Source organism: Parambassis ranga, chromosome 9 (genome assembly GCF_900634625.1).
Source record: "Parambassis ranga chromosome 9, fParRan2.1, whole genome shotgun sequence".
Lineage (NCBI taxonomy): Eukaryota > Metazoa > Chordata > Actinopteri > Ambassidae > Parambassis > Parambassis ranga.
The window spans coordinates 12633463-12654332 of record NC_041030.1 but is presented as its reverse complement, the minus strand read 5'-3'; the positions used below and the strand labels follow the sequence as shown (position 1 = coordinate 12654332).

The 20870-nt window shown below is 38.4% G+C and overlaps 1 protein-coding gene across 1 annotated transcript in view; it reads right to left on the bottom strand.

Moving 5' to 3' along the window:
- The window catches only part of grid2 (glutamate receptor, ionotropic, delta 2), a 410745-nt gene that overhangs the window by 148673 nt on the left and 241202 nt on the right, over window positions 1–20870 (bottom strand). The window contains exon 5 of the mRNA XM_028414582.1: window positions 2265–2318. Within this exon, the coding sequence (XP_028270383.1) occupies window positions 2265–2318 (54 nt within the window). The remainder of the gene's footprint in view (window positions 1–2264; window positions 2319–20870) is intronic.

The following is a 20870-nucleotide window of genomic DNA, read 5'->3' as shown; positions in this document are numbered from 1 at the left end:
TTTAAACTTCAAGACAAAAGATGGACCAATTTAACCCTTTATAAACACATCAGCTGTTCTTTTTTAACCTTACTGTTTCAAACTTGCACAGAAAATGTTCAGTTTTGTTTACTTTTTGGCAATTTTGAGAAACTTAAGAAAATCCTTTAAAGTGACCAATTTCTTCAATGAAATGTAACACACTAAAGCTGCTTCTTTGTATTTTTGCAGCAGTTTATTTCAAGGAGGGAGCTGCAGAAAAACAGTGTCACTGTGTAATGTTTTGCTTTTTCATGAAGTCATGTACGTAAATCATACAATTTCAACTGCAATTTTAATGGCTATAAATGACAAAATGTGGTTAGACAAAAAGCCAGACTAAAAAGATTATATACATTTTCTGGTCTGATAATTCTTCCTTAAAGTGTTTTTTTCTTCTTCCTCTTCTTCTTCTCAAAATAAATCACAAATAAATTCCTCTCAAAACATTACCAATTCAGGTAACATTGTCTCATCATGCTTCGGATACTTCAAAGGCAGCAGGTACAAAGTGTTACAGGCTCCATGCTGCTAGACATGCACATAGCCTTTAGAATGACATGTTTAGCCTCCCAGGAAGCTACGCCAAGAGCAGTTCAGTACCAGAAAGCCTGAGGAGTGTCAGACACTCCCAGATGTGTGATGGGATGCAAAGCACAGTCTAACAGACAGCTACATGTGAATTCAGCCTTGCAGGCAGTCTAGTAATAATAGCCCTCTTCGTAGGCTACTTGACATTGCCATCTGCTAAACAAATTCTACAAAGACACTATAAAGAAAGTCTAAAAACACAGAAGCTTTCTGGTGGATATGAAATGCACTTTAAATTGTACCATTTATTTCAGTTATCAAAAGAGTGAAGTAGAATAATACTGTGTGAATGAAGTCAATAACTAATACAGAGTGGCTGTTTTCAACAGAATTATCCACATTTTTCTTCTGATAAGTCTACCATCTTCATTAAGGTGCAGAAGAGAGGCTCCTTTTTCCTGCTCACTCTGTAGCTGTATTAGAAAAAAAAAATGCAAAAACAATACTAAGGGTGTATGCAGGGTACTTAGGGGAGATTGTGACAATGTTACTGCAGCCTCTTATCCATCTCAAAAATGAATACAAAAAGAGAAGAAAACCTTCATATAACAAGGCTGACATTCTAAAAGTGAACATCACAAAATAAAATGATTGGCTGTCCCTGCAGCATTAATGGCTGCCGTGCATACTAACATTTGTTTCAACAGAAACACTTTCTTTGCACAACTGAGCAAGTAATAGGACTGCAGTGCCTTGTAGCATTTAGCGGCATTATTATAGTTACAGGCTATGACTTTAAAATGGAACAGAGAACCAGAGAGAGAGAGAGCAAGAGAGAGAGAGATAGGGAGTAGACTATACCAAAGCATCTGAGTATATTTTCATGTATGGTACCAAATTAGCTTTTCTATTGTTTCTGCAATAAATGTTGCTGTTTACTCTCCCCTTTATACACATGGTCTTGTATGTGTGTGGCAGCAAAGACCCCCAACTGTGCTGTGCCAGTCCACAGTGATGCCCAAGGCAACCAAGACACGCTGCATTATCTAGCAGTGTATGCAGCTGATCCTGCTAGTTTTTTTGTTTTGTTTAAAAGCACTTCTTATGAAGCAAGATCAAAGATGGGTTTCTATTCTAAATTAATACGACATTGCAGCCATCATTAAACTTTAATTATGTTTGTCTTATGACCAGTACTCTGATCAGTGATTGTGTTTCACAGGACAAAACCATGCAGACTGAGCAGCACTCTGACTTTGTGGACTGTCAGTGTTTGCACTCGTTAATCCCCAAAAGACTCTGTTATTTAAGCAGTAATACCGGCTGTAAGCTCATATAAAATAATTCTTTCAAGGTCACTGTTGGCGTATACAGTGTCTCCATTTTAAGTAAGTGGTAAGCATAAAAAATTTACTGTGTAATCTTAACTGTATTGTTCTTGCCGTCGGTGCCCTGCAGTTGCCAGAGCTCAGTAAAGTAAACTAGATCATCCTTGGTCACGTTTTGTGTATTTTCGGATGAACTGATGTGAAACATAAAAAGTCAACACAACCTTTTTAAGCTCTTCTCTCTTCTGCAAACACTGCAAGGCAATGAAGAGATTATCGAATGCTTCTGGATTCAAAGTCATAAAAACTCCCAGGATAATTGAAACAATAAGGTGAACAGAAGGCCTACCCAGTGCAGGATCCATAAATCATTTCCATGACACTCACCTCATTAATCAGGATCCAGTGACAATCGAAGGCCACCAGGTTGGTCTCCACCACCTGCACAACAACACAACAAAACATCACAGTTAGAAGTGAAGGGAAAAAGGCTGCTCAGAATGGACAAAAAAAGTGAGGACTAGTTCTGTTGTTTTCATTTTTCACACATTTTTGTGATATATTGTGTATGTATGTGTGAAAATGATAGAAAAGATCATTATGCAAATTCACAAGCCTGAAATCCAGCATGTGAAACTCGGAATACGTGAGAGGAAGAGAAGTCATATCAAAGGTGTTGAATGTATCAGTCAAGAAATCATTTCAAACACATGCAAATATAGCAAAGCATGCGTGTGTGTGTGACAGGACACTCCCGAACACCTCAAACCCCTCAACATTAAAGATTTTCTCAATTTAAGCAGATTAGAAAACTTTTGAGAGGACTTCCTGCTGTCTCTGAACGGTATACAGCTTCAGTCTCTTAACATTGTATATATTTCAGTACAAGGAAAAAAAAAGAAAGGCATTCCATGAATTGTTAATGATGCAACTTAAATATTTATATGTGTCAACTCTTAACCAGCAACACAATTGTTAAACACTGCAGCAAGGACAGTTTGAGATGGTGCTGTCTAGATAACACAGCGCAACTACACACTGTGGACATACAGTATATTTGCAGGTGTACTTCCTCTGGAGCAGCATTTTGTAGCATGTATAAACAGGTTTTTGTGTTGCAGGCTTTTGTCCCATTTTTCAACATTTTAAAAAGCGACATATTACAGGGTTAGAAAAAAGGGTATTTGCCTGTGGCTTTTTACTTTAGATGCTTCAAAGTGATGACTGAATGATGTTTGAATGCCACTTTGACAAAGAAGGATTGAATTTGTGACTGAGAAGGCAAAAATGTCCTGACAGCTGTGACTACTATTGAGTCACTATTGAGCTGGAAATGAGCGCTGATTGTAGCCTTTCTCACGAAAGACTACAAACGGTTTATTGTCTTGTGTAAAAATCTTTTTTGACAATACTGACTCAGGTTCTTATAACTTTTTTTCTCTGTCTCTTTTTTACACAGTTACACAAACTGCAAGTTGCCTGAAAGGTAACTAGTTTATGTTAAAAAATCAAATTACAGATCAAAATTCTGTTTATCAAAAAGGTTTAAATCTGAATATAGAGTTCTGTTTTTCTTTACTTGTTTATTATTACCTGGATGGCACTACTGTAAACTGGACTACAGTGTAAAATATTGCATATTATTAAGGATAAGTAAAGGTTACATCCCAAAGAACGAATGGCAGGGGGCCAATAAGAACCTACAAATATAAATGCACTGTTTAGATGCTCTGCTTCTCCCCTCAACCCAAACAGTAGCCATTTATCATTCACTCTCTTTCTGTCATCATCTGTATCCATTTCTTTTCAAGGCACATCCCTCAAACTATATCATTTTACTTTGGGACAAGCACAAGAGTGCAGTCTTATTAGCTTCTTTCTACCTTTTCTATGTCAAGAAACACTTGTTTCTGCCTCTCACCTCCTCTGTTTCTGATTCTCCCTTCCATCCCACCCTTTTGAGTTTTTTTTGTTCGCCTGCTTCAACTCTCAAACCCTCACCTAAGCTTCAATTGCTCATTCTGACTCTGTGCCTGCTCCTGATCTTTTTCCTTCCCTCGCTCTCCCCCCCCTCCCTTCACCAGTGCCAGCGTAAAAATACAGTGCCACTCGTATATCATTAGCTATAATTGTCTAGGTGACTATAGCACAGTGTAGCATATCATAAAACACTTTTTAGCCATAAACAAAAGGCAACAGCTGGAGAGGGTGACAGAGCATGGCTAATAGTGGTTTAATCTCCCACCGAGTCTCCATAAAACTTCATCATTATAACACAGACGGCTGTCGTAAAATACTGTCTACAGGAAACATGGCTGCAACACAGACACGGTACAAGGCAGACTGGTGAATGATGAGAAATGCAGTCTTTTTTTAAATTTTCCTTTTCTGTCATCATTCAGATTCACTCTAAATGAATGTAAAATAAATGTAAATTATGTGAGTTTTTTTTGTTGTGTAGCATGTAGCATATAGCTTTTCTCTTTCTATGTTCCATTCCCTTGGTGCTTATTAAGATATCTGCTGTCCACTTGGAATTATGGGAACATTTTCAGACAACTTTCAACTGACTCCATGCACAAAAAGTGTATTTAAAAAGGTGCTCATTTACAAATGCAAATGAGGTGTGTAAGATTCTGTGTACATATGTATATGTACAGAGTATGTTGATGTTATTTGTATCCAAGTGCTGGTGAAGGCAAGTGTTTCAACTATTCCCATCATGACCTCCCTCTGGCATCCATCTGGACAGATGTTTTAAGCTAATTAGCGAAAGGGCAGATTCGTAGAACTAGACATAACTCCTCAGAGGTTAGAACTATTCAATACAATCTCTCCCACTCTGTCTCTCTCTCTCTCTCTCTCACACACACACACACACACACACACACCAGCACAAAACAAACACAGCCACAACAATTATTGTGCTAAAATCCCACAGCCTTGTCTGAGTTCATGTGCCATGTGTACTTGTCAGCATGCACCAACTAACAAACTACCACAGTCTTGTTAACAACTCAATGCCATTATAGGAGGAAAGGTAGAAGTCTCCAGGGCATCCTTCCCTTAATGCTAACAGGGAGATCCTTCTGACCTCTTTGACCAGCTCCACAAAAGCTTCATCTGAGCTCAGTTCTTTCTTTTCGATGTCAGAAGATCACTGAAAAACCAGCTCTGTAGTCTGGGACAAATCCAGCCACCCAGTGTCAATATAAGTAAGCCTTTCTCAAAGTCTGAAAGCAGATAGACAGAGCAGAGACTGATCTGCAACATCACACCACTGTGCTCACCAGCCCTGTATGTGTTTTATTGATTGGCCATGAGGCAACCAAACACAGTTTTGATCCCGCAGTGACCTCCATCCACCTGTCACTCCTAAAGGAGTCCAACAAGGCGACAACTGTTGATTGAGGCAAACAGTTATACGCTGTGCTGACCTTGGCCTGACTTGATAAAACACTATTTATAGTTATATATAGGTGTGTATAAGATTTGTATGTGTGATAAACTTTGATGGAATATTGCAGATATTGCCTAAGTACACTGAGGGGGAGACTGAGGAGGGAGAGTGGGCGTTGCTATTGAATAAAGTGCTCTAAATTAAAAATTAGTTGTGTCATTTAATTTCATGCACTATTTGTGATCAAATCAAGCAAACAGCCTACAGCCCACCCTCTAAACTAAGCAAGCCTCACATTTAAACATGCAGGCAAAAACTGTGAGAGCACACACACACTCACTCGCACATAAAGTTCCACAAAGAAAAAGTCACGCATTTCTACCACTGTTCTGTCACTGCTGCATTATTTGTCCAGAGAACAACACTTTCACTTGCTCTGCTATATGTTATGCATCTATTGACACACTCACAAAAATACCATGTTATCAGCAAGGTCCATCCAAGTCTGCTTTTTGATCACTATAATTAGTTTCTCTGTCTGCATATGTGCATGCAGAGAATGAAGTGTCTGGGTCTTGAGGTTGGTGTAGGTAGGAGTATGATTACTGTTATCATCTCAAACCCGTCATTCCACCTGAGCACTGTACGATGGAAGACAAATATACAAAGAAAGTAAACATCAGAGAAACAGTAAGAAAGTGAGCATAGATAAGACAGATAGATGAAGAGGAAACACAGTGGAGAGATTTTATAATTTAATAAAATTCTTGTACCAGGTATATTTTTTTATTTAAGATGTTTTCTTCCCTCATAACATCAGCTACATCTTAATTGGGAAGACTTGACCACATCTCCAACTTAATGTGTAATACCCTTAGTTGTATTGCACAATAAATGACTGTGTGCATGTACTTTTGAAATATTTTTGTCATAATTAGCTGACTCAGATGAGTTTGTAGTCTATTTAAACCACATTATTCCATGCATAAGTGACTACCGCATTTTTATACAATAGAGGTATAGTGGGTTGTAATAACCACATCTCCCACACATGAATCAACTGAAAGCTCAGATGTCCCAGTTACTGTCATGCAAAAACATTTCACATGCAATCATAGCCTGATCCATGCATGCAAGTACAAGAACTCACAGTTGTTTTTAAACCCTACTATATATGTGTGCATAGCAAACATAACAGCAAGTTAAACTCTGTATGTATTTGTTTGGTGCACATGGTAATTGTGTGCATGTGTAAAATGTTACATAGTCCACTGTGTACATTTAAGAATCTGCACATTTTGAGTTTTCCATGCTGGGAGTTCATTTTTATCCAAACAGACTTTCCCATCATTCACCTCTCTCTCTCTCTCTCTCTCTCTCTCTCTCATCCTCCCTGTTCATGAATTGAGCATTTAGTGCACACTAACTGAGACATTTTTCCACGATACATCATTACTGCAGTATGTCACCACCTCACTCACGCTACTCCCACGGTGTGGCTTATGCATGTTTGATTGTGTGTGTCTTAATGTCAAGTATGTGTGTGAATGCTTGTGTGTTAAAAAAGAGATGATGTCAAGCAGAGGGTGGTGCATTATGACATTTCTTTGCTCTATGGATTTACATAGATGGCAGAGCAGCGCCAAGCTCAGACTGAAGACATGCACACAGGCATAGACAAACATGCACACAAACTCCCATAAGCAAGCACTCCACTGTCATTTTATACTGCTGGCACACTAGCAGCTACGCCTCTCGTTCTCATGTGTCGTATGAATAAACAAATAGTCCATACATACATGTGCATACATAAACACGTCATATAGATGGTATCAGTATCATCACCTGTTCACACTAATTCCATAAAAGTGTTGAGTCTAAACAAAAAGATTTTACTACACTAGAGCAAAAAACACCCAAACATTGTAATGCAGACCTTTAGTGGTAGAAGGATTTTGATAATGGGAATACACAGCATAATATTTGATGCATGTACATATTGTGTAGCTATAGCAGTATAGTATACAGTGGGGCATTGTTGAGAAATAAAAAAATATAACCAAGTCTTAGAGGCCGGACCACGCCATGGCATGAGTCCCATGGGTATCCGAGGCCTGTGTGATTCTCCCCAACAACTAATGACTCTAAATCACTCCCATTACTGTCTGTTTAATTAGTTGGATCTAGCTGCAGTCACACACCAATGATCTACAAAGTCTTTAAGAGGTTGTGCTTATGTTGTTGGACACAGAGAAGTGGGTGAAGGAGCAGGAGAGATAGTGAAGAATATAGATTGTGTCTATGCATGAGTGTGTGTTAATTTAAGTCTGAGGGTTTTTTTTAAGTGATTATTCAAGAACACTGTCCTTTTGGAAATCTCATTTGATGAAACTCCACTCTTTCACACTAAGAACGAGCTGTCACACTCAACAAAAGCCACCAAAGCCCAATCTTGGCAAGGTCTCACAGTGCTCACCAACCCACCACATAAACCTTCGGCATTATTGATCACTCTTGCTTTCTGATGGAAAACAGGAGGGAAAGGAGCAGCATTCATTCAGTTTTTTTTGTCCTTTCAGCAGAGATTTCTCAGCAGCAGGTTTGTCTCTCTATTGCTCACCCTGTCTCCTCCCTTTTCTCCTTTTATCTGACATATAATATAATGCTGGGACAGCAAAGGTCTTCAATAGTATGTGTTGTGATAGCAAAGGGTAACCGGGCCAACATGCAAGACATCTATCATCCTCAAAGTGTGTGTGTGTGTGTTTGTGTGTGTGTGCGTATATCTCCATGTCCGTAAAGGCACACAACTCTCGGTGAGCAGGTGTGTGCAGGCCGGCCTTTCAGTTTATTGATCAGACCACAGATCCCAGCACTGCCGAATCCACAGAGAGAATGTATAACACACGCACAACACAAGCATGTACATACAATCGCACACAAACACCACAACCACCTCCAGCAAATATGACGATATGCAACCTGACATTTAGATATGAACAGATCAATGACTGGAACAAATAGAATAAGCTGTCTTGATAGTCTAAGGTACACAGCTGTGTGTGCATGTGTGTATTTGTGAAGGCTAGTATGTATGTGTGTGTATTTGTTCGTTATGTTTTTAATTGATTTACCAGCTGCTTTTTGTGGAACTGAAAGGGGAGAGGAGATTTATTTTCACTTCATAAATTAGTATGCATGTCCATAACCTGTAGCCACCCATTAAGCTAGAATAAAATCACTAAAATCACTACGTTTTTAGCGTAACGTTGCCTCTTGAATTCCTCTTAACTTAAGTGGTATGGCTGCAGGGCATTGAGAGTGAGACACGCATTTCAACAAGTTCTCACACAGAGAAATGATTAGCTTCACTGCACAGAAATTCCTATAAATATCCTGTAAATGTGTAAAAGGCAGACTAATGTGCACTCGTATAGCTGTCTGGAATTAGCGACATATCGACCAATCAGAAAATAGAATTCCTTGGTGCCAGGTGAGGTCTGAGGTTAAGCTACAAGCACACATTCCATGAACTTGCGCTTCACTTATTTTCGGAATGCAAATTGTGGACAAGCTGGAGGAATAACTGGAAGAGAACTGTCAGGACAGGGACAGAACAGCTACCATTATATTTGCAATGGGACGTCAGGACACATGGCTAACTAATTGTATATTTTACTATATAAGTCGCACCTGAGTATAAGTCGCATACCCAGCCAAAGGATGAAAAAAAAGTATGTAGTCTGGAAAAAACGGTATGTATAAATGTCCAGGTCCAAACTTAAACTAATAATCAGCACCAGCACTCCCCTTCTGGAAGTGAGAGAGGTTACACAAACACTGTAAACACATATACATACACTATCGTTCTTTTTATTTATTTATTTATTTTTAATGAAGATAACAAAGTAATCAGACATACAGTCTAGACATTGTTAATGTGGTAAATGACTATTCTAGTTAGAAAAGGCTGATTTTTAATGGAATATATACAAAGGTATACAGAGGCCCTTTTCCAGCAACCATCATTTCTATGTTCTAATGGTACATTGTGTTAGCCAATCGTGTTAAAAAGGCTAATTGATGATTAGAAAACTCCTGTGAAATTATGTTAGCACAGCTAAACTGTTGCTGATCAGAGAAGCTATACAACTGGCCTGGTGACCCCAGACTTTTGAACGGTAGTGTATATATAGTATGAGCTCACCCCTGATGGGTTCCAAACATAGTGTAACACTACTGATGAGAGAAAACGAGATAAAAAGGCAGTTTGCTAGTAGGCAAACATGTCCGAGTGTATTATTTGTATGTGGTGCAACAGAGAGGGAACATTGCCACAGAAGGAAACAAAACACAAAAAGTTTTACACCCATAGCTTTAAAGCTCAGCCAATCTATGAATAAATCAGGACAACTCATTGCTGGCTGGATGGCCGACTCCTCCCTGTGAAGACTTTGATAAATACTCCCCTGCTTTACAGAAATTTTCCTTTGGTTACAACAGTGAAATGCTGAATGAGACACTTGCTGCATATTTATATTTTATGCACCCAAGCACAGGCCGACAATTTAAAGTAATGCTGTTTACTCAACTTGATGCTATGTCAATATAACTAAAATAAAAAATATAAGCTTAAAGAATAGACCTTCACATTCAGATTATGGGCTTTTTATTGGCTATAAGCCCAGCGTTAACTCAGTGGCCCAACTGACAGGAGGTCAAGTCAGTGCAGACAAAAAACAGAGCAGAAAAGAGCAAACCACAGGTGAACTAAAAGCTTAACCCCAGGCCTAAAATGTCAGAACCTGTACTAGCTGAAATTACCAACGGCATGGCCAGATGAAAGACCTGAAATGTTGGCTGTGTCTGTGAGAGTTTAGGGGTGAGACAGATGAAGATGGATGGCAGACAGACAGACCGCAAGAAAGAAACCATGTGTATGTTTCTATATAGATGATTGTGTGTCTGTCATAGGCAGGAAAAATGAGAGTGTGCCTGCGTGGGTGTGTGCCAACCTAAACTGCTAAAATGGTTACTGTGAGCCAGGTCTGCTTCTCCAGCTTGACACATCTCTGAGCCAACATAAAATCATTCCTCCACCTCTTTTCATCTGTTGGTCTGCTGTATTTTCAACCATCCGTCACTCCTTCCATCAGGCTTCGTGACTCAACCTTATAAAATGTACATTATAGGTCAAGTGGTTATGACAACGGATACAGGTTTATCTTCGCAAGTGTCAATCAGACACCAACGCACACAGTACAGAAGGATAAGCAAATATACATGCATTTGTTTTTAATTCAGATACAGACAATATCACACAATTTTAACCATCTAAAACAACAACCGTCTAAACAACACTACATCCATATAGATAGTTATCAAACAGCCACCTTTGGCTGAATAACATCTTAATATCTGTATAACTGATACTAGACATCTGGTTTAAAGAAAAAAACAACAACAAAACAAAACCTGCAATAGCAAGTATGACACTATGTGATATTGTACTATAAGAAACATTTTCTTTTACTTTTTACTTACATAACCTGATTTGGTTAATGTTCCAGGGAGATACCATTGTTTTAACTGTATTTTTTTAAATGATAGTCAATAATGTTCAGACTACAAACCAGTACCAAACTACTTCTACTAAACCCACTGACAGATTCTGCATATACTGTACATATTGATCACTAGATGTAATCACTTTATAACAATTTAAGCTTCTGCATACAGAACATCAACAACTGTATTTTTCAGGATCCATCACAGTGCACAACATGTCGACTCTTTCCCTCTAAGCCCAAGGCTTATTTTCATTGGTTAGCATGTTAATTGTTGTCAACCTAGCCATTACAAGGGTTAACTTGTGTTAACAAACCACAGCTGCTATTTATCTGAGCAGTTCACAGTTCTTAATTTTTGCTAATGAGGATGGGTAAGTTATCATTTAATGGAGATTTTTTTCTATATGGGGTCACATCAAGTCACATTATCACACTGGGTGAATTAGTAAGCAGTAGTGGTACGTAAGACCTGGCGACATGGGATTCACCGCTTTCCAATAGGAAGTGAGAAAGAGGTCGTATTAGTGTTACAGAGTGAAGGGTTGGTCTTTGAGTGAGCAATGAAGGGAATAACCAGCTGTATCTGGTGGAGAGTAGCAGCTGTTAAAGTCCTCAATTACACATCTGATCTGGCCTCCAGAGGTTGAAGCATATGCTAAAGTTGTCAGCCAGAGGAGCTGACCCCACAGTGCACTCATGTTTTACAGGTAACTCCGGGGTTTGACTGCACATTTATAAAGGCAATTTTAAATCATTTGAGTGTTTTTTTTCCAGCTGAACATAGTAAATTAACATTTAAATTCTAAAAGGCCTGTTGAACTACAGAAAATGAATGCTTTCAACCTCAGTTGATATATTTATTTATACAATATCAAATATCATCTTATGCCTATATTTCCTTAACAAGAGTCATAATCAAAATGTATGTAAAAGTACAAATTAAAACATTTGATTTGAAAAAGTTGGCTCAATAACATAGTGTTTCACTGACCTAAGCATGTTTGCATGTATTTACATCCAATTTCATTTTTCATTCATTCATCAGATTCATTTAATGTGTTATCAAGAAAACTATTTTAACTTTTACCTTTGGCACACTCCAAAATAATGAGTACAGCATGTCTATTGAGACACACCGACAGATCTCATCAGTATTTTCAATTACACAGTTCATTTGAAAAGAAGAACCTCCCACCTCGCTCTTGCTGAGAGCATGCGGGATGTTTCATAAATAAGTTATTAAACATGACTCCAACACAAAATTATTTCTTAAAAAAAAAGATACGATTAAAGAGATAATAGATCAACTGGCCCTAAACACAGATCATATCTCCCACACTCACAACTATCAAATCTTTTCATTCCACTATTTTATGCTGTGCCCTTTGGGAGGGAGACTATTTGACCCTGAGTCTGACCCAATTACAGTGATGAGAGGAAAGGAGATAACATGGCAGCCTGCAAGTGGACAAACGTGTGTTGTTGTTGTTGCAATGAAGTATTTGTATGATCTGCATCTGAGAGAAAGAGATGTCCTCATTATAGAAGAGTAAACATGCACAGTGTTAGTACTACACCAGGATGTGGTCTGAAGGAAAGAACTGTAAATGACAGGAACAGGATTAAAGAGAAAATGAGATCAAAGTGGAGGTGGAAAGGCAAAGACGACAGACTGGAATAAGAAAGAGCCAATATGAAAAATTAAACCACAGGTCAGCAGCAAACAGACCGTCCACTGCAGCCCACTTTTACCAATCAGTAATTCTGAAAAATGCTGAAACAGTAAAGTGGAATGCTCTGCAAGTGAGGTCAACACAGTGCAGACTGCCTCAGATATTACATGTGACAGATGGACTAAGCGATAAAGACTAAAATGACTGTGACTTTTACTTGCAACAACAAAATAAAAGCAACATCACTGGGTCGACAATCCCATACTTGCGTAATAAATTCGCAAAACAGAAAACAAAAAACACACTTAAAGACACACAGCAGAGCGTCTCCATGGGCCAGAGATTTTGGAAATTGGACTCTGTATGTGTTTTTCTGAACACTGCAGACTTCAGTTCAGCCTGCTGTCAGCAAGATTTAAAGGGATCATACAGTATGACAGAAATGCTGAACTTACATGGTGTGGATCAAAATTAGTTTTCATCAAAGTATGGTATAACACAAAAGGGTCAGTGTAACCAACCTGTTCAGTTATTTAATCAGATCATGGTGCTTGACTCCTAGAGAGTAAAGTTGTTAAATTCTTATAGCAACAAGAATTGTCTAGTAAACATCTCATGACAGCAAAAACACTAAAATCTGTGTTAAAATATAATAAAGTTATTTACAACATAGCACCAGATCGGTTTGTAAGGACACTGTTTGTTCAAGACTTATAAAAAAAATCATCAATTATTGTCAGCTGTTAGCAAGGTATGCTTGTATTGCAGCAACACTGTTGTCTTCAATGAAACGTGTGCTTTTAATCTGTTTCTGTGTCTTTCTTCCCAACTCTCCCATCCATGATCATCTTTCCATTTGTCTTTCTTCACCACACTGAACCCCCTCCCTGACTCCATGTTTCTCTTTTATTCTCTTCTATTTCCTTTTTTTCTTTTCTCCAATCTCATTCTTTTGGCACAGGATGCAACTGTGGATATATAGTGAAGACATGAGGAATTGTGGGAAAGCAATTAAATTTGTCATCCCACTTATTCTATTGTTTCTTCCTAAACACCACACACTCACACTCGCCTTTTCATCTCATTAAGAATGTATAGTGCCGCTGTGGGTACGTCATCGTTTGATACAATCATCTGTGGCCTGTGCTGAAACTGTATTGTACGTGTGTGTGTGTGTGTGTGCATGAGGGTGATGGGAGATAATCTGAAGAAGCCATGATAAACCAACAGAGATGGAAACATGTTGGTGTAAGAGTAAAGTGAGCTAAAGGATGTGTGTAGGGCATAGTGTGCATGAAGAGTGTGCAAGGTAGGTGTGTGTAAGCGTGCATGTTGGTAAGCGTTTGAGTACACAGCAGAGAGGAGAGCACTGAGAAAGAAGCAACAGATAAGCACATTGGCAAACTGAAAAAAAAAATGTGATGACAAGCTCGCTCACACGCACATGCACACACAACCACCCGTATCATCTCTAATGTACTTCCTGGCATCCCCATTAGTGGCTGGACTAGCAGCAGTCAATAGTGCTAACCTTTGGTGCTCGTTACACATACACACATACATACAATCACACAAACAAACAACCTTTCAGTCTTCTAGCCGTAATGTTCTATAATCATTGTGCTTCCAGCTCTATGTGCCCAGATAAAACCTTAATGTCATCACACATCACACACACCCTGTTTGTTGAGATAAGAACATAATGCCATCTCTGTCTGGTGATAAAGTTCAAGGAGAAAACTAGAGCCAAGCCCTTGCAGTGCCCTTTTAAGTGCATTGAAAAGTGGTGGGCTCCTCTCCCCCCCTTTCTCTCTCTCTAGGTGAGTGTCTGGGTCTGCCTGAATATGTCTACAAGCATGATGACACAGCTTTAAAAGGACATTGATCCTCAGTGGAGCCTACAGCAAAGGAATACTGTAAATACCAACTTCAGAGCCATATAATTTGGCTTGTTTGGTCATGGTCAGGTTACTCTGAGTTCAGACACAACATAGACTCTAGCCCAGTTAGGTGCGTGTGGAAGCAGCTGGCAAAATTAGGCTGTCCACTAAAACAGATATTTGGCAGCTTAAGCCCCAGCTCCTCCAGTCAACATGACACAGTGCCCTTCAGCTCCTTTTCTGATGCCCTGCACAGGAGCTCTATGTCATCAGCATGTAAGTGAATGAAGCCCCATTGAAGTAGACAAAGGGCATCTGGGCTGCCTTACCCATAGGCTGCATGCAGCGTGTTGTTGTCCATCTGGTCCGATGGGCAATGCCATGTTGGGAAGACATCACTTTTGAGGAGCTCTCATGTTGTCCATTTTTATATACAGTATGGTCTTCACCTTTAAACATTAATATTATGTGCTGAACTACTTTCTACTTTTAGAGGACAATTCATATAGAACTATTGACTGCTGTGTACTGTATGCACTGTGATGGCACGATCTAAATGCCACCTCATAGAAGCTGAAGCACCTAAAATACCAACACACAGCACTTTACTCTGGCAGTCAGAACTGCTTGTCTGTGTCTTCCCATTCATCGATTTTTCTTTGTTCTTGCACACTCTCCACTTTCTCTTCTTAAAAGTATCCCTCTGTGTCCTCCCCATTGTAGTTCCTTATTCTGTTCATTTCCTCTGCACATGTTCGTCCTTCATACTCTGCACTACCCATTTTTCTGCTTCTACTTTTGACCATTTCGCTGACCTACAACAAGGAAAATACGACATATTATATATGTTATTCAGATTCAGATGTTTTACAGATGAGATGGCCCTTTCTGTCTCTCTATCTATCTCCAGATGCTCACTAAAACCAAGACATCACAGGCTTTGTCGACAATCTTTAACAGCAAAATGAAGATCTTAGTAAGTCAAACAATTAAATAATGCTAGCCATAAATCATCTTGGCTCCTTTTACAACCATCAGTTAATTGTTAGCTGACTGTTTAACAGGAAGAAGTGTTCAGTAAATGCTGAGTTAAGACTAAGAAACCGCTGAAATGTTGGCCTTTATGTGTCAGTGAGCAATGCAAAGAGGAGAAAAGAACATAAAGTCAATCAACAGCAGGTTGCATTGAACCACAGTGAAGTTTATATATGTATCAAAGATACATTGATGCATAATATAATATAATACAATATAATTTTTTTTTATTTTATTTTATTTTTCATAACTGACAGCCCATATTGTATCACCCACCATGTATTTCATGGCCCTTGAGTCCAAAATGAATCCAAGGTAATTCATTATAAATGGTGGAAAATTCATGCACAGGGTGTTGATGAGAAAATACATATTCATCAGTGGCAATGGAGCAGGGCAGAATCACAACATCTGATTTAAGGCTCCATTAGCAATAGAAGCCTGTTAATCCCGACCCCTCAGGGATGATTGTGGCAAATGAATTAAAGGGGACCTATCATGCACATTTCCAGGTCTGTATCTTTCACAGCAGGGCACTCCTGGCATATCTTTGCATGAATTACAGTTTAAAAATATTTATGCATCTTTAAGTGGTCTTTATGCAGCCCCTTAGCTTCCACCCTACATGTTCTAAATGAAGAGCTCCTGCATCCCTCTGCAGTATTTCAGCAGGTCTGTAGGCTACATAGAAAATATGTACTAATGTCTTGTTTGCTTAGCACAACCTAATGTTCATCTTTCACGCAGCAGTCGTTCACAATAAGAGAATCATGTAAGAATAACTAACATTTTAATAACACTAATTCTTTGTCCTCTTGTCCCTCTCTGTTTTTTACCCCTTGAAATAAAAATAGTGACATCAAATTTTATTGTCGCTCTGTAACATCACTTTAAATTGCTCAAATCATTCATCAGGTCCCTGGACAGACTATTTTTTTTATTAGAAAAGACATTTTAGCTGACTTTGGTATTTATCTATACCCTTATTAAGACAGGGAAATCAAGAAGATTCCAATGTGCAACTTCACAGCAATATTATTTCAGTTAGAAAGAAACACTGTCTAAAATATTACTTTTCTATTTCCCTAGTGCACCGACTGTAACTATGGGTATGGCAAGCCATGCTATTACTCACACTTGTTTTGCACTTGTGGCCAATGGAGCAGCCATTCTGTTATCAAATATTTACTTTGGGACAGCTTGCAGTGAAAATTGTCTGCATGTTGTCAATATTATATTTGGAAGAGCTTTTGCCTGCACTCAGGTCAAATCTCCGTTTTTGCTGTGTTGTAGTTGGTGCTAAATGCATGTACATAAGGGGCTAGCCCAGTTTTATATATATATATATATATATATAATATATATATATATATATATATATATATATATATATATATATATATTAAATTGAAGTTTTAAGTGTGTGGGGGGGGGGAATGATAGGGGCCATGAGTGAAAACAAGTGTAAAAAAAAAAGTGCAAAAATTACAATTCTGAAGCTACAACTCAACACTTTTTTCAAAAGGCAGCTCCCAGCTGAGCCACCAATCTCTTTGTAACAACAAAATTCCACCCACTGAATAAAATAACTCTAAGTTCTGCTGGTTTCCAGATGCATTTTCTTCAGGCTATTCAGACATGGGGGTAGAGGAGCATAGATCACAGGCCTTTTATACGCCATTTCTGTCTGAGTTTGGAGAACTGTCAGCAAAAGAGGAATTATTCAAACCTGGAAGTGTGATCAAAGATACATGAATAAGAAGAAAGTTATTCCAGGTTAATATTACAATTCATCAAGTGACTAAGGCAGGGCAAGGAAACAGTCACCAAACCAAGATTATATCTGCTGGTAATCTGAAAAATGCTACAAAATATTTTCTCTTTACACGTTGTGAAATATTACTATCACTTAACAAATCATATAAATTACATCATCTTTGTCTGAATCTCTTCAAACATCAATACTAGCCGTGTATTCAAGAATTTTCAGCTTTCTTTCCACCATAAAAGACACTGGACAGCGAGGAGAGTTTAGGGAGTGTAGAAGCATATTCAGTGCATACATTATTCAAGATGTCTTATAAAGAATATTTTTCTTCATGTTTCATTTGCGACAGCTGTCATCTCTAGAATGATCTCCAACACATTTGATGATCCTTCAAGTATGAAATGACAGTTAAAGAGAAAATACTCCCAAAATGGCAACGTTTTAAAAATTTTAACGCTCTGAGATCAAATGGCAAAATTCATATCTTCCACTTCTTTGCATATCTGATATGAAGTCTATGTGTGTGTTTGTGGGAGAGGATGAGACAGACGACTAATTCTGCTACATTAAATTATGACTCAGGGAAGTAAAAAAAAAGCGCTTTTGTTTATGTAATAATAGATCAGTCAATGTTTCATACTTCTGCCAAGAAAAGAATGAGTGGTGAGGATAAAAAGATATTTAGTTAAAGAATGTATAAATATATGGCAAAACAGTGCATCTAATAAGCCATAATAATCCCTTCACTTATATTGAACTCTATTGTAATACATACTGACAATGCAGAAGACAAAAACACTAATGATATCCTAGTTTCGGCTGCAGCTCTTTGAAGTTCCTGGTATTGCACTGACTGTACCATAAGACTGCTGTCACTGTAAGACAATTATCATGTAGATTCCATGTATAATTTATTGATAGACTATATGAATAACTGTAGAACTTTGTTTAAGGTTTATATGATGTACATTTTTTACTTCCATTGTGATAAACCGTAAAGCAACAATTGCAATGATTGTTCTATTTGTCTTTTACAAGCTGAGAAATTCCAGGGAAGCCATTCATAACTTGACTGGTAATAATTTTAACAGAACAATGGTACCAGGGCAAGAAAGCCACTTTGCTCTACTGTCTACATGATATGGGTGGAAACACTCACCCACATGTACTAGACAGGAAAAAAAAGGCAATAGAGCAGGCAAATGTTAAATAATGCAGAAAATTGAATGAGCATGTAAGTTCTCACTGTGGAGATATGCATGGATATGCAATGGAGGAGGATGCTGAGAATTCATCAGATGTTCCTGGGCTCACATCACAAAAGGATATAAAAGCCACAAATCACACAGAAAAGCAAGGACAGAGATTCACAATAAAGTAACAATGAAGGAGAGATAAGCCAACAAGCAGGCTTTATGACATTGTAAATTCAACATTAAATGACCCAAACCAGCTTGTTCCTTCCTTCAATCTACACTCCAACAGCCGTTACAACAAATATGTTTTTAAATTTATTTGTACTTTCATATAAACGTGAAATCAGATACCAGATGTTTGCTTTAAAATCACTGAGACGAGTCAAGATTCTGACTGGAGTTCTCATGTGGAAAGCCTGAAGCATTGCACACACAGTAGTAGTAACATGTTTTTGAGTGCAGATTGATGGGCTGTTTTATTCTACCTTTCAGCTGCATGGTGATTAGTGACAGGTTATTTAATTTAGTGGTGTTTGGCAGAGGGAAAGCCAAAGGGCAGCATACCACTGCGGTTATCACACATTTCCAGCTTTGTGTTAAAACAATACTGACATTGTATATTGGTTGCTTAGTAATTATTGCTCCTGTCAATATTAGTCATGATGTGATGCCTTCCTAATGCAATTCAACTCCCCCTTATGTGCAAAAAACATGTCATTGTGAATATTTTTTAGTGTTTCCATGGCTATTGCTGCATGATTTAAATGGAGTAGTTGCAAGTTATGTTATGTCTCTGGAGAACTAAGTGGTGCTTATTGAAGACATGTTTGGTATTTATTATTTGCTCCTTTCTCTCGCCCTCTGTAGTTTTTGAACAGCTTCAGTGCACATCTACCACCAAGGTCTGATGCATCTGGATGGGAGGTGCTCTCAGTGACAAATGACCTTACAAATAACCAACAGAGAAAAAACAAAAGCCCACTCATCTCTTCATGTCTCCACACGTCTTTCTGCTTGTCTCTGTCTGTCTTTCAACACTCACATCTGTCTCACTCCTTCCCTCACCAACTTGCCAGGTGTGAGACATCTGTGATCATCAATCTTATCCAACAAACTTTACCACCCCCACCCCCCACACTTCATCTCAGAAAACCCTCTCTACTTGATGTCTGACTAAATTAGATTAAATGACTGCTGTGTCAACATTCCCAAAGGAAGATGAGAAAAACTCTACAAAACTAATTTAAGTTCCACACACACAACAAAATGGACGCTGGTACTTCCAATATTGTATAACAGCTAGTGACTTTCTACAACCATTGAGGATCAGATCTTTTATTATGAAAGAATGAATAATGCATTTAATCATCAATAATCAGTGCTTCTACAGTTCTTTCTCTACCTATACCTGAAGATATTCTAAAAACATGGCTTCTGTCCTCTCATGTTGTTTGAAGGTTCAGTAAGGTAAATCATGTGTAAAGGCTCACAGATGCTTGAATTAATAATAATACATCTTATGCACGGTTATGCTGAATCTATATGACGGCAGGTAAAATGGTGGCTGCCCTGTTGCATGGTTGCCATTTTCAGCTGTCATCGCAGCTTTTGCCGCCCTGATGAACAGCTAGTGACGCCCTGGAGAAATACATACACATGTTCGGCTTTCAAGGACTGAAACTTTGACCTCATGGGGACCGGGCTGCTCAGTACACACAGTGCCAGACTCAATCCTGATGTACTTGCAATACAAATGAAGACGACTAGAGCTAGTGAAAGGACAAACAGGAAAATCTTGCAGCTTGCACTCTTTCTTTAATTACATGGAACTTTTATGCTTTCTTAGTTTCATCATAATGTTTTGCAAACTCTGCTGCTTCAAAGGCAAACATAAAAGCAAAAAGTGTACGAACATTGATTTAGCACATGAAAGAGTCTCTGGTGACCTTGTCATGACTCTGGCCATGAATGTGTGTATTTTACACATGCTGCCTTCCTCTCTGCCCTCAGTTCTGGTAATTCTTCTGCAATTCTCCATCCATCCAACAGATGCCCTCGGTTTTTCAGTCTCAGATCACCTGGATCACCACAGTATTTATACAAACCCATTTCCTCTAACCCTTCCTGTGATTTGTTGTCTTTCATGCTTTGGACTCATGCTCTTGGCATCTTGCCTGCAGCCTTTTGGCTTTAACAGCTTCTGTTCCTCTACACCTGCCTGCCCATTTGTTTGTCCTGTTTGTAATTAGTTCCTCTGTCCTGTACAGCCAACTGTGGCTGATCTCAGCAGGTAAACTGGTGACTGGAAAATACTTTAATACTAAAAGTCACACACTGTCTCTTCTGCATGTAAGTATAAAATGAAAACTAACCTATTTAGTCAAAAGATTTTATCCAACACAGCATTATTTTCCTCTTTTGTTCTAAAAATACCATGTTCATTACGATGTAAAAAGAGAGAAAAACCTTGA